The sequence below is a fragment of the Patagioenas fasciata genome, chromosome 2, assembly GCF_037038585.1.
Source record: "Patagioenas fasciata isolate bPatFas1 chromosome 2, bPatFas1.hap1, whole genome shotgun sequence".
In the NCBI taxonomy this organism is placed as follows: domain Eukaryota; kingdom Metazoa; phylum Chordata; class Aves; order Columbiformes; family Columbidae; genus Patagioenas; species Patagioenas fasciata.
The window spans coordinates 113,397,698-113,412,158 of NC_092521.1; the positions used below are offsets into that span (position 1 = coordinate 113,397,698).

The 14,461-nt window shown below is 39.2% G+C and overlaps 1 protein-coding gene and 1 long non-coding RNA gene across 7 annotated transcripts in view; one reads left to right on the top strand and one right to left on the bottom strand.

The window, feature by feature from the left end:
• POU6F2 (POU class 6 homeobox 2) overlaps positions 1-13,632 on the top strand; it is a 308,579-nt gene extending 294,947 nt beyond the window's left edge. For 4 of the 5 annotated variants that reach the window (XM_071804758.1, XM_065832112.2, XM_071804757.1 and 1 more), the window contains exons 9-10: positions 5,131-5,299; positions 8,606-13,632. In XM_071804758.1, the coding sequence (XP_071660859.1) occupies positions 5,131-5,299; positions 8,606-9,110 (674 nt within the window). In that variant the 3' untranslated portion in view covers positions 9,111-13,632. The remainder of the gene's footprint in view (positions 1-5,130; positions 5,300-8,605) is intronic. The other variant, XM_071804755.1, reaches the window with a different exon arrangement.
• Positions 1-14,461, bottom strand: part of LOC136098575 (uncharacterized) — a 70,083-nt gene that overhangs the window by 1,391 nt on the left and 54,231 nt on the right. For both annotated transcript variants that reach the window (XR_011737676.1, XR_011737675.1), the window contains one exon: positions 76-275. This is a non-coding gene — a long non-coding RNA (uncharacterized lncRNA). The remainder of the gene's footprint in view (positions 1-75; positions 276-14,461) is intronic.

The following is a 14,461-nucleotide window of genomic DNA, read 5'->3' on the forward strand; positions in this document are numbered from 1 at the left end:
CATCCAGTCCCTAGCTATTCAAGATGAACAGGCTGAGTAGCGTAAGGGGCAAACCAGCTCATTTCTGCCACTTACGTAGTGTTATCACACAGACAGAAGTAAAATAGTCATCTCGATGGTCCTTGATGGATGTCCAGCATAATCTCAAGAGCCTGTAGCCAACCACAACCCGGAGTTAACACTGCATGCATAACCCTGCTTGAGCTGCCGTGTGAGTGACAATGTTCCAGGGCACAAGAGAGATACCTGCTGGTTTCTAGTAATGTGGAAAAAGCCTACAAGAAAGAAGAAAATATGGTCAGTTCAGTAGGGAAAGATCAAAGCATCTGTGTAATGAAATATGAAAAGGCAGACAGAATCCTTTATAGCTTTTTGTTGTCATGAGTAATACTATCTTTTTACACAAATAGACTTAATTGATCTTCACAAAATGGAAAATTGTTTCATGTGGCTAAAAACTCATTTGCATACAATTGTGACCGTACACAGGGAAATAAATAGGCTGTTTTGCTCCTTTGCAGAATCCATTCAGCATCTGGGCGCAGATCTCTGAAAGGCAGGAGCATCACTTTGTCAGGCCTATGGCCCATAATTGAATAAAACCTCCTTAGTGTCCCAGCTCCCACGCTGGCTGGCAGAGCTTTGTAGAACAGACCTACCATGGAAATCTTGTCTCTGCCAAAGTCCATTCAAAGTCTTTTAGAGGGATGAGGCCTGCAATGGATCAGTGGTCCTAAAAGAAACCCATTGGCATGAGGGCAGCAAGAAACAACTTGTGGCCTCCTGATCAGGAATATTGTTGTTTCCTTTTCTTCATTTGTTCCAAAGCTGCAGGCCAGTCCTCCAGCAGAGGCCCAAGAGTCAAGTAGAGATTTGCTATATTCCAGAAATTGTTGCTGAGTATAGCAAAGTTCATGTAAAACTGGGCATATTCAGCTACCTTATTCTGTTAATTGAATTGCTTAGCACAACGTAACTTCAGCAAATAATCTTTTTGGCTTACTGTAAAAAGAGTAACTCTGTTTACAAGCGGCTGCCTCACATCAGTGAAATTGTGAAGTGCTATGAGAAAGGGATCAGAATTGGACTTCACTAACTTTAGTGTTCCATGTTTCTTGTTTTTATTCCTTTTACTTTTCATTCTAGTCATATTTCTGTATGATTTTACATTATTACTTTAACATTTCCTAATTATTAAAAAAGTGCATTTACTTCTTTTTTTATTTCCTGTCTTCTTTTTCCTGTAGATTTTTGTGTTCTTCATAGCTTCTCCCTTTTATCTCATCATCACCAGTTCATCACTCACCAGCAACCAGTGTCTTATAAAGACAACTATGGTTGTTTGCGAAGGACATTTAAATAGAAGCTCTGCCTAAGCAAGGACTGCAAGATTCATCTCTACCCTTCCTGTACCTTCTGTATGATTTCTTCATGTTGTCTCATCCTATCTCTGTTCTCTTTTCTTTGTTTCCTCTTCATTAAATTCTACATCATAATTCCTTCTTTTTTCCCATTTCATTTTCCTCTTCTCAGATGCATCACTCTGTCAATTTCTTTAACTTTTCCACCATATGTTCTCTTTGTGGAAGTCACTGGTTTCTCCTCATGATCTGAGACTTGTGTTTCCATGAAGTTCCTTTCTGCCTTCCAAATTCATTTTACTGTCATCTGTTGCTATAAAATTAAAATGCCTCCCACAAACAAATTATTCGTCTTCCTTTCCCCTGAGCTCAGTTCCATTTTTCATTAACAATGTTTTGTCCTGCCTCTCTTATCCAATTTACTTTCCCTTGGACTTCCTCTGCCAGCTATTTCTCCTCCTGTCTGACTGGGGAAATCATCCCCTGTAATCCCTCCCATGGTACAACTCTGCACAACAGAAATTTGCTTTCTCCTTCAGGGTGCACTGATTTCTCTGTAGCAACACCTTCCCCTAACTAATAATATTAAAATCACAGCAAACTTGTACTCACCAACAAACTTATATGGGATTTTCTGAAGAATTCAAAGGTGGGAGTAGTATTCCCTTCAACAGGAAAAAGGGGGTTTCAGTGCAGAAGGGAGAGCCTTTGGATTTTATTTCTTCCACTCTGCTTCCTCACCTTCACCATCCACCAGGACATCTTGGGGAATTTTAGCTGTTTCCTTTTTGTTAGGGGATGTGCACACATATGCCCTAAAATGCTTGCAAACAACTCTCTCACCTTTCTCCAGCACACAGGAGCTTCATAGACACAACAGCCATTGTTTTATCAAGCCATAATGTGCACTGGGAGTCTTTAAGTGCCATTACTGTAGATCCCAACCACTCAGTGAGACTGGTATTCTTGATTTTCTTGTTGGCACTGTGCTGCATTCTCTAGGATATCTACTTAAAAGCACCATTTTATTTACAGTCTTCAATAAGCTGCTCTTCCTACAATGTGAAGTACATAATACAGTTAACTGCTCGGAGAGCTCAGAACCTATTAAAACAGAGTTCATTATCTGTTTGTATATGTTAATGTATGTGTATGTATTAGTCTACAGAGTCAAAGATCATGTATTAATGGCATTTTAATGGCAATAGAGTAAAACAGACCAGTGATGTTATATGATGATGTTAATAGAGTGGTCTTCATAGTACTATTTGAGTTTTATGGAACTGACAGAAATCAAGGAACTACTTCTGTAGATCTCAAAGGGCTTTGAATCACACCTGAAGTAGAAGTGGTTCTGATTTGATACAAACATTATTTTTCCTAGAGTTCAGGAATAAAAGGCTTCAGTGTTTTGGTCCATCTCTGTTAGTACTTTCTTCCTCCCAAACATACTAGGTAAGAATGAAGCTTCTTTCTCAACAGATACTCCACCATATATTACAACATACTCCCATATTCCTGAAGTGCATCAAAGATATTTTTTTTCTCATCTCAAGGAGAGCTCAGCCTAAATATTTCCTCATCCAAGCCCCCAAGAAGGGAAGAACTTTCCGTGATATTCCCTGTTCCAACAATGGCATACCAGAAGGATCCATCAGAACTTGGTAGAATTTCTCTATAATCGTATGAAAGCAAATAATCCCTTAGCTTTCTTACCTTCCTTTTTATTCCTAAGAGGAGCTGGGGTAGTTTGCAGATGCCAGTTGCCATAGCATTTGCTACTTCAAATGTTCACTGAATTGTCCTTTGTCACATCCCAAATAGCCTTAGTCAGAGGCCTTAGAGTGGAGGAAGGAAAGAGGTGATGAAGGTCACTATCTTAGCAGACTTTGCTCAAGGGAATCTTTGAGACCATTATCATTTATGATGTTTTGTACATTTATCAGTTGCTCTTCAGAGACCAAAAGGGCAGATAAGCATCCAGATCCATTCTGTGTGTCTGAAAATCAGAACTTGTATGCTAGGTACACTGTGTATGGGGTGAGTAGGAAAATTGCACACCTCTAAAGGCAATTACTTTACAAACCTGAGTGGCCCCTGTCACAAGGCCGATGGCTTAGAACCAAATACTATGCACCCTAGCTTTATACTGAATGAGTGCATGCCTATGTGCACAAGTGAGCTCAAGGGCTGCACTGACAACAGAAGGGATGATTCTGAGTGTGGAGCATTGTCAAAACTAGGTTCAGCCTACATGCATGTTTACCTGTATGCATGTGGTCCCCAAGTATTTTTAAAATACTATTACTATGTGTGCTTCTTACACCCAAGCTGCAAATTGATATAGGCTAAATTTATATAGCAGAAAAACCTCTTCCCTTTGTTATTGGACTAACAGATTTTTAATAGGACATCTCCATCATAAGAGAATTTTACATCAGGTTTATAAAACCCTGAAAATAAAAGCTTTGTTACTATAATGCTGACAATCCCTTAGCTATAGTAGTACTAGCAGGAGCCACTCTCCTGTAGGGTTCAGAATAGTAATGTAGTCCAGCACAGTCCGTGGACAACTGCTTGCATTTACAGAAATTGGTGGGTTATTGTGCTGCAAACTTTTCACCTAAGAAGTCTGAGGAATGAGGTGAAGAACTATAGAGATGTCTCGCTGGGAGAATGACTTCACTACACGCAGGATTGCACAACACTTTGAAATCTTCCACCATCCCAGTCCCATGCTGTCTCCGATTTGGCAAACGCTTTCATTTAGCCAGGGATCAGTAGCTTGGGGGGAAAAAAAAGTTCCATTCTCCAGCTGTTGTGTCATTTCCCTTGATAAGTCCTAAATTGACCGAGTTATCCAGCACCAAAGGAGCTTTCCTGTGGTAGACATGCTTTATTATGTGCCCTTTCAGGGACAAAGGCTTCTGTGTCAGTAAACTGCCATGGAGAGGAAGGACAGATTTATTCTCACACCATCATAAAGCATTATCTTCTGAGGGGCTAATGTAAAAGTAAAAAATTGTGCAGCATTACCATCCAATGCGTAATGGCTGATGTGGCTACTCCTTGATTATCCACCTGATAGGAGGCAGAATGAAAAGCTTGAAAGGCTGCTTCTCAGAAGGGCATATTTTAAAAGATTATTTTTAAATTAAGGAGTTTTAAAAGGCAGCATTTTGTTTGGGCTTGTTCATTCGCTGGGTTGTTTTGGACATTTGGCCGAAGGGAAGGAAAATTTTTGAATCTCCTTATTAGGCATTAATTTTAGATGAAGCACAAAGTCTTGATTTCAAATTAAAAACGCATGCAGCTCATGCATATATTTAGCCCTCCCCATAGACTGCAAACAAATATATTAACACCAGCCTTCCTTCTGTATGTGATAAGAAGGGGAAATGGGGAACATGATTTGTCAACCTGGGGGACATTTTACAAGGCACAAATGGCAGTGAGGAGCCCAAGCATCCCCTCACTCAGAGCAGAGTTTGCCATTTTCAGGAGTTCAGCAACAAACCATGTATTTGAAAATATCTCGCCAGCACCTGGAAGCACTGCAGCCTGGTTAGCATTTCAGCAATCTGAATACGCTTCGTAACACACTTGACGAAGCAAGCCTGCTTCTCTTTGGGGAAGAAGAGAAAAGGATAAATATTATTTAAAAAAAACCCCAACACATGAACATCTTGACAATAAAAACTGGCATAAGCCTAGTCCACCCAAATGTGTGACACGAAGAACTGACGTGATTAAAACAATATTTCAACAGATCCTCAAACTGCCACTGGAGAGGTGGATGGGGTGAATCTGGAAGAAATCCGAGAATTTGCCAAAGCTTTTAAAATCCGGCGCCTGTCCCTTGGCCTGACACAGACTCAAGTTGGCCAAGCCCTGAGCGCCACGGAAGGCCCAGCCTATAGCCAGTCTGCCATCTGCAGGTAACCAGTTACATCATAAACTCTTTGTTCTTATAATTATCCAGATTATTGCGAGGAGCATGCTTGTGTTCAAGTCTCATGTCTTTAGAATGTATTATTTAATCTAGGTCTTAAATTAGCCAATAATGTTAGTATCTGGTAGATAAAACATTCTTATTGTGTACCTCTAAAGTAACTTTAGTCTCTTTTTTTTTTTCTCCTTCTTCTTTAAACAAGTGGAAACAATGTTCCTGGCATTGAGACTTAATTCAGTAGATGAGCTGGAGACCCTGCTGATGCTGGATAAGCACCAGCTGACCCTCTTCATACTGTGCCATTTTCTACAGATAGGGTTACTGAACAAATATTTCATGGCTGCATCCCTGCTAAGTTAAAACCTGTATTACTGTGGTTAGCACTTCACATACAGGATGTTAATGATGATTTACCTAGGCAACACAGAAGGGAGAAAATTATCCTTCCTGCTATCTTTCAAACCAGCAGCTATTCAGCTTTTATCACCCAAATGTTTACTTAAAAAAAAACCCCAAAACAAACAGACAGCCCACGTATGCAAAGCAAAAATAGAAATCTGCCCTAATCATAAGAAATGATAATACAGTCTTGCCAGAGTTAAAGTAGTTAGAAGCAAACACCATATATGCATGTATGTGTTACAGTAATTCCATGTTTATGCATGAGGTAACAAACACACTTAGGTAACAGCTTTTTCCTCTTGGGCAATGCCTTATAGTCCTCCTCCATCAGTGAAAGCCAAGAAACCAACTCTAAGCTCATTTAAGTGGATTTTGTTCTTGGTGATCCATGAAATGCTCTGTCTTTTTATCTGCTCTTTATACTTTTAATGTATTCCCCATAGAACGGAAGTGTACTTTTCCTGCAGTTTAAGACTAAGGTTATAAATAACATCAGTATGGGGTAGTGAGCTTGCAGCTCACATTTTGCTCAATGATTTTCCATAAAAACCATTGATTGTTGTTAAATACAAAAAGCTCCATAGGATCCTCTCACTTCTATGGTATCCCCTACTGTTTTTTCTTATAAGATACCTCCCTGTAGAAAATAACCTTTATTCAGTCTATACAAGGATACTACTGCTGGGAAATTTGTTTCAAGACTTGTATATCGTTATACCAAACAACATGTACTGCAGTATCAACAATAACAAGAAATGCCGATGATATGAATGCTATTGCTCCCTGTTGCCAAGGATTAATTTTATTTTTTTTTTCTCCCTGTGATCAATTGGTAAAGAATGCCTAAAACGGGTGGAGTTTTTAGTAATTGCCAATTTGTTGTAGCCTTAAGTTGCTGTTTAATATATTATAAAGTGATATGTTGCAGTTTCCTTTGCTTTTGTCTAGTTTACTGTCTTCTCATCACCTCCATCTACCTTACACTTGAGAAAACCACTGGAGATGGTTGGAATTTTACTAAGAGAAAGCGTTCTCCACTAACCAGTTGTCATCAAAACCCCAAAACTGATGAAGCTGGAGCACAGATGTGGCTAGCAAATGACCAGAACGAGGAGACCTTTTACAGGGGGCTCCTTAGAGGGACAAATTGCTCAGAACATGAGTACTGGGTGCAGAAACTGGTCCCAAATACTTGCAGAGCTCTAGGGTTTTTGTTACTCCCTTTGACCCCCCCAGATGTATATTACTTTGGGGTGTAATAACGTGCTGTGACTGTGCATTTCTTGATAAGCACCAAGACAAGCTGCTTCAGTGGCAGTATGCCGTTCCTCAGAAATAGTAGGTTTGACTTTTCTTTTAATGGTAACAAAGGAGTTTCAGTGTGAACTCCAGGGTAATGGAAAGGGCAGTACGGTAAGCAAGTTGAATGGCCAGCTCAGACATAGATGTAGAGTCTCCCAGTGCCCTGTGCAGGTCACGTCAGCAATACACCACCTTCCTGATGTGTCCTGAATGCAAACAATGGCATTTTTGTGAGACCATGTGTTCTAAAACATACGCTTCAGCCTGAAATATTACTGGACACCAAGGAAGGACACCTTGCAGTCAATACCACACTAGGAACCCAGGCACCAGTTACAAATTCCTTGGAGTGTTATTATCTGAAATTATTGCTTGTCTTATTCTTTGTTTGTGAGAAATGCTTTGTTTCTTGCTGGCATATTTTCTGCAGCCACCCCGTGCTGAATAGAGACACTAAAAATTGCCAACGGCAGCCACTGAGCTGCCTTGCACTGAGGCACTGATTTGGTCAGTCCCATCTCCAGACCACCTCGTGATTAGTGGTGGTTCCTCAGCAGCACCACAGCACAGTAATTGTTGTCTTTCCACAGCATTAAATAACCGCAGTGTGCATGGTGGACATAGGCAAAGTGGAGAAATGCAAATGGGTGGCATCAGAGGACTTGGGTTAAGACTTCTTTAATGCATAGCAAGAGAGGATGAACTTGGTAAATGAGAGAAACAAGTACTTATATTATAAGACTCGAAATGTGAACTCAGCTCTTCTGCTTGTTTTTGAAAGGATTAAAGCTTTGTGTGGCTGCTTTTCCAGATGTTTTATAATACTTGTAAAATCTGGTTTGGCAAAAGACTTTTGATGGCAAAATGATATATAGAAGACCTCATTTACAGGAAATGATATCATTCTGGTACAGTTTGCAGAAATCCCACAATAAACCCAGCTTGGTGCCACAGCGTATTAGTAGACTATTATGCTGGGTTTCATCTGGAAAACATGAGTCTGTCTTTGCACATTATGGGGGCAGTCAAGATAATTGCAAACTGTCCAGCTGTTTCAGCTGAACACCACCGGAGCTATGGGAATCTTTTTCCGACCCAGAAAAGGGATATAGCGTTAACTTGCAAACAGTGAAAATAGCTGAAAAATGAAAGGAAAGGAAACCTGATATTGAGAGGCTAGTAACTGCCATTGGTTTGTATTATTAAAGCTGTGGTGTTTGGACAACGTAGCATGGGAGGGGGAACAAAAGGATTAATCACAAAGACGAGATGATAAAGAGTAATTACCTTTGATGTCATTTCCTGTAATTTAGACTTAGCCTTAAGGGTTTTGAAGATTGTCAGAAATACAAAAAACGTGACTCATAACATGTATTATTTAGTGTACTTAGAATTTTGTTGTAGTGCTCGTTTTGTGTTAGCTTAAATATCTAGCTCTCTCTAGATATATATATTTATAGCTATACCTATCTGGTAGTTTTTGTAATCCATTGTCAATTACCTCTGCCAGTCAATTAGTCAGGCAGGCAGGAAGTCCCACCCTGGCAGAGCATCAGTGTAAGACTCTTCTTTCTCAATTTTCCCTCAGACACACCATCCTGAGAAGCCACTTTTTCCTACCACAGGAAGCCCAAGAGAACACTATAGCTAGCAGTCTGACAGCCAAACTGAACCCTGGCCTTTTGTATCCTGCCAGGTTTGAAAAGCTGGACATCACCCCTAAAAGTGCCCAGAAGATAAAGCCGGTGCTTGAGCGGTGGATGGCTGAGGCTGAGGCCCGCCATCGAGCAGGTATGCAGAACCTTACCGAGTTTATCGGAAGCGAACCATCCAAAAAGCGCAAGAGGCGTACCTCATTCACGCCACAAGCCCTTGAGATCTTGAATGCCCACTTTGAGAAGAACACGCACCCCTCTGGGCAAGAAATGACAGAGATCGCAGAGAAACTGAACTATGACCGGGAAGTAGTTAGAGTTTGGTTCTGCAATAAGAGGCAAGCACTGAAGAACACAATTAAACGTTTGAAACAACACGAGCCCGCGACGGCAGTTCCTATGGAGCCTTTAACAGACTCTCTGGAAGAAAACTCCTAAGAACAAAACAAAACCAAACCACACACAAAAATCCCTGCACCAACAGAACCCTAACCATTTGAACTCTGTGAAAATACCTGTTCATCACCCTTGTAAGTAAAAGACTGAGAAAACCACAAGAAGGACAGAACAGTTTATAAATGTCCGTGAGTTTTCCTATTGAAAAAGAAAAAAAATACACAACACTTGGTGTGTGTGTCGTAGAATTAGTTCCCAAAACAAAACAAAAAAAAAAAAAAAGAAAAAGCCAGTTTTTTTAAATGGACATAAAGTAAACCAAATAACTGCTTACTTTTTTCTGTATATTATGAAAATGTGAACACATTTTAAGGAAAAACAAAACAAAACAAAAAGTACAAAAAAAAGAAAAAAAAAAAGAAAAAGGAAAAAAAAAACTTTTATCTGTTTAAAAGAGAATACAAGCCTGCCACCTGGAGGAGTGATTGTAGCCTTTCAGGTATCAAGTGCTGATTCACTATGAAAACTATTAACCAAAGTCAGAAACTTGGCATTGCAAGCTAGATTGTTAGTCTACTCTTTTATGAGTGTAAAATGGTGTTACAAATTTTTACATTTGTATTTTGCAAAGAGGAAAGCAACAGGATTAATTTCTCTCATCTTTGTTCACATCCCCTGCAAGTGTGTACAAACAGGTGTTAAAGCCATTCCATTGTGGTCACCTCCTTTTCTTTTGGTCAACAGTTTTGCAATCTCAAAGTGTTTGGGGCCAAAAATAATTTATTTTTATTGTGATTTGTGAGATTTGGTATTTCTCTTCTAAGGTGTATGTCTTGGTTTGCATTTCTATTTTTTTTTTCTAATTCTTTTTTGCTGCCTCCCCTCTTCCAGCTCATTCTCCACCCTTTCCCCAAACCCACATAACCCAGTACCGTTTGAAGATTTTTAAAAAGAAAAGTGAAATCTGAACACTTTTATATTGATATGCTGAAATGAAGTAGAGGACAAAGAAATATTAGGATTATATCTCATGAACTGTCAGCACACAATGCTTATTGTCGACTATAACCTGGGATTTCTCTGTCCTCTGGCCGTGAACCTGGAGAGGTTACCAAAACTCACTTTGTGGTATAAACTGCACACTTGGTTCAGTACTGCATCTATACTATGGTTCTGTTTGAAACAATTCCTCTCCAAAGTCTGCTAGCCAAAGAAATTTCTTGAGATTCTGATGAAAACGAACAGGCAGGCCGAGAAGCGATGAGGATGTTTTGATGGTTACGTCACTATGGACTGTTTCAGTGGTAGTGCTTTGTTCCTTCTGCCTTTTTTTGAGTCATCCCAATATTAATGCTCGCCCTGGTGACCTCTTCAGTAGGAGGATGTGTTTCTGCAGGTGTTTGCTGTGACCGCTGGCTACACTAAGCAATCAGGATCTAGGGAAACCTACTGAATATCCTTTGGGATTAGTGAGGCTGGCCACCTGCAATATGTTTCAGGTGAATTGATTTTCCTTTCAAGACAACTTATCTCTGTGGCTTCCTTTTTGATAGGACAAGCACCTTCTAAAATACTGTGGCCATTTGACCTGCAAGTATACCAAGGCTCAGAGGGAGAGAAGGGTGTTGCAGGTTCTCCTTGGGGTATGGGCTGACCTGCTGAAGGTCACCTACGATTTTCATATTCTTCTGAGTTCTGCTCCAGCCTTTGGGGTTCAGCCCACCGTAAGGGTAGAAGCTGAATCTTGATCAGGACTTTCCAAAAGAAAACACTGGGGATATGGTTCAGCTCACTGTAGAGGTGGTAGAGTAAAATTCTGCTGGTGTAACTCCTGATTGCATTCACTGACCTCAGGATGATTGTACTGGATGTTTGCTGGTCCACCCAGGATGTTGGAGGAGGTTCCTGAAGTGCTGAAGTCTTCAAATAACACCTCTCTTACGGAGTTTTCAAGAACTCAAGACTATATCCAAAGCTTAGTGAAAGAAAGGGACTTCCATTGATTTCACTAGGCTTTGAATCTGGCCCTCGCTATTTTATTAATGGGATTTGCCTTGCAGAATGGGGTATTTACTGCATGGTTGGTGGAGTTTTAAGGCTTCAGAGACCATCATCTGTGCCAGAAACTGCCTCTAAATGAGAGCACTCTCAAAGGTCAGGGTTGGAGAGCACTGAGGATCCAGTACTCCAGGCTGGGCTCACATCCAGCAAATGCATTTTAGGCTTTAAGCTTCAGCAGGGTATGTTTAAGGATATTTTCAGTATCGCTTTTACGACGAGGAGAGTGAGAATTGTTATTGACTCTTTTCCAACTGTTGATATATAAATATCTCCTGGGGGAAAAAACACCTCAGTAACCACAGGCAAATTGTGTGGGACAAAAAAGATGCTTTGCCCACACTGAGCATGTGAAGTAAAGAGTCTCACAGCAACACCTGCCCCTCTGGGTTTTCTTTTTCCCTCTCTATCCATGGATACCTATAATATATCCACAGATATATCTGTGTTATCTATGCCCACAGCCCTAAACTTGTGGCCACAATTCAGTTTACGTAATGATCAGGAGACCACCCAGAAGCCAAGAGGGAAGCAGGGAAGAACACATCGTACTTGGAAGTGGACGCTCCTGAAGTCCTACTTGTGTCTCCAGTACACTGCTAATTGTCCACTCATTAATGCCACATACACGATGACCTGTTCAGCCACCCCTGAGACCTTACAACACCCCACCACCCACCACCACCCCCATCATCAACAACCTGGGAACAAAACCATCAACCATTCTTTGCCAAAAAAATAGATTTCCAGTTCTCCCAGGGACTGCTCTAAATTTTGGGAAGAAAAATCCCCTAAGAAGCGAAGTTAACAAAACAGTGTATGAAAGATACTAAATGTTTAAAAATATGCTGGCAGCAGTTATATAAGCTCTTTTTTGTTCCAGAGTACATATCGGAAGGATATAACTAGGACAGTGAAAATGTAAAATAAATATAAATCGCCAGCTTGGAAGAAAAAATGATGTTCATCCCGCAGTCTTAAAGTCATTCATGTGCAGTGATTTTTTTTACAGTTTTCTAATTTTATATTATGTTTTGTAAATTATTTATAAAGTGTTGTAATGCTTCTTATATTAATTTTTTTATAAACAAATTTTTGCTATGAGGCATAAAAGGTGCCTGAACAGATTCTTAGGAAGATAAATTACGTGTGAATCGTACATCTTGGGGGGGCCATAAATATTTTGTTCTATTTTGTTACTGGCAACCTTTCTGGTTTCCATTTGTAAACAGTCTTCATGTATTTATTACATTTGAATACCTTTTAATTTTGCATGTGACTAAAAGATAGATTGCTACCAGCAAATGAAACAAAAGTCTCTTCAGTCATATGTGAAGGTTTAATGGTTATCCAATTTATTGATCATTGATTTTTTTAATATATATATATATATATATAATTATTTGAATAATGAACTAAGGATTCACGTACGGTTCTGATTTTGTCTTTTTATGTTTTTCACTAAAAAGCTATTTTGGACAGTTGAAGAAATCAAATGCATTCAAAAGGTTCAAGTCTCTTTATGTTATTACTGAAAAAAAAAAAAAAGAAAAAAAAGAAAAAAAGAGAGAACAAGAAAGCAAAAAGGAGCTAGGAAGGAACAAGTAGAGGCGTATCAAAGAACTCAAGCTATAACCAAAAAGAAATATGTAAAATGCCTTTGCTCGTCTTCTCAATGCTGGACCAAAGCTCAATGTATGTAGGTATATGCACATTGTATAGATATGGCTAAATGTTGCTGACAATCTCGCAATACTAAACTGTTACTATTTAAAAAAAAAAAAAAAAAAAAGAAATACAGAAATAAAACTGTTCATCAGTGTTTTACCTCAGCACTCTACTTGTACCCAGTTAATGACCAACATTCAAATAAGAAGATAAGAGAGGAAATTGATTTCCATGTCAATGTTTGACTGTAAAATCTGTTTGGAAGACATTTTGTAATGAGCTTTTTGTCATGTGGTTTGCTTGTTTCCAACTTGAGATTATGTGGGGCACATTTGTTTATTTATTGTTTAAAAGTGATATTATTATTATTATTAAGTATTATTATTACTATTATTATTATTTTTTTGTCCTATGTGCTATAATCTACAGAATGGTCACCAGGGTCACTTATGAAGCACTGCAGAGAGATCTGTTTTTCCATGCATGGAGCATGCAGCGGGAAAGATGGCAGTACAAAATGGACTGTATTGTGTTATTAAAAAATACAAATCATTACAAAAGGAGTTGATGTGGTGGACTTGTGACCAAGAAACCAAACTGAATATTCAAAAGCTCCTTACTACTCTGACTTTGAAACCAAAGCTGATTTATCTGCACAGGTTGCTTAACATGAAAAAAAATTTAAAAAAATAAAAAAAACTGACAAAAACTGTACTTAATCTAGAGCAATATCTGTATGGTCAGTAAAGCTGCACTTTGTGTATTTCTTAACAGCTTCAGATCTGTCACTTTTAATTTGTACCATAAAAAATAAAGAATTGTTTGACATGAAAAATAAGCTCCTTTCATGTGTTTGTCTTAAATCTCATGCATTATTCACATGATCAGAGCTCATGTAATTTCACATCAGTTCAATAAAAACACAGGGGAAAGAAAGGAAGAAAGAAAATCCGCTTGCACTGTGGAGCATCACTTTACCTGCAAAACTAAACGCTGTTTCTGTACCAAAAGTGGGCATGCACATTGGTGATGTCTTATTTTCTCTACAGATATGCAGAGTAGAGGATCTGCCTCAGGAATATCCTGGAATCACTCAGGTGAGTGTGTGTTATCCCCCAGGCTGAGTGGAGCAAAACACAGCTGGACATGAAGGCCAGAAAAGGTGAATCTTCCACAGCTCCCAGAACAAAAGCCCCGGTAAGTGATGGGAAGGGAGCGTGGCAGCGAGCTTGGGTCGGCCTTTCAAATGATTTCTCTTGCATTTTTACAGGGCTCGCGAGGTTCATTCCTCATATCTTCCTGTGATTATGATATTAGGCAGCAGAAATGCCTGTTTTTCAGGCCATTTGCGTTGAGTCATGTTGAGTTCTGCCTAAATACATTATTCTGAAAAATCGACACATTTTGAGAAATGAATGAATCGTATGATAAAGTTGTTTTGGAAAAAAAGAGCCTAGAAGAAAGCTCTGACAGTAATAGAGCATTGTGTTTGAGACTTGGGAACAGAACTTTTGCAAAGCCTTTTCCCTTTGATTTTGTTAACTATTGTTTTACATATCCAATACCACATGTTAAATAATCAAAAACAAACCTGAAATATTTATTTGTATAGAAAATATAGGGAGTACTTGAGATATTTATTTATCCTGATTTTTCCCAGATTGGAA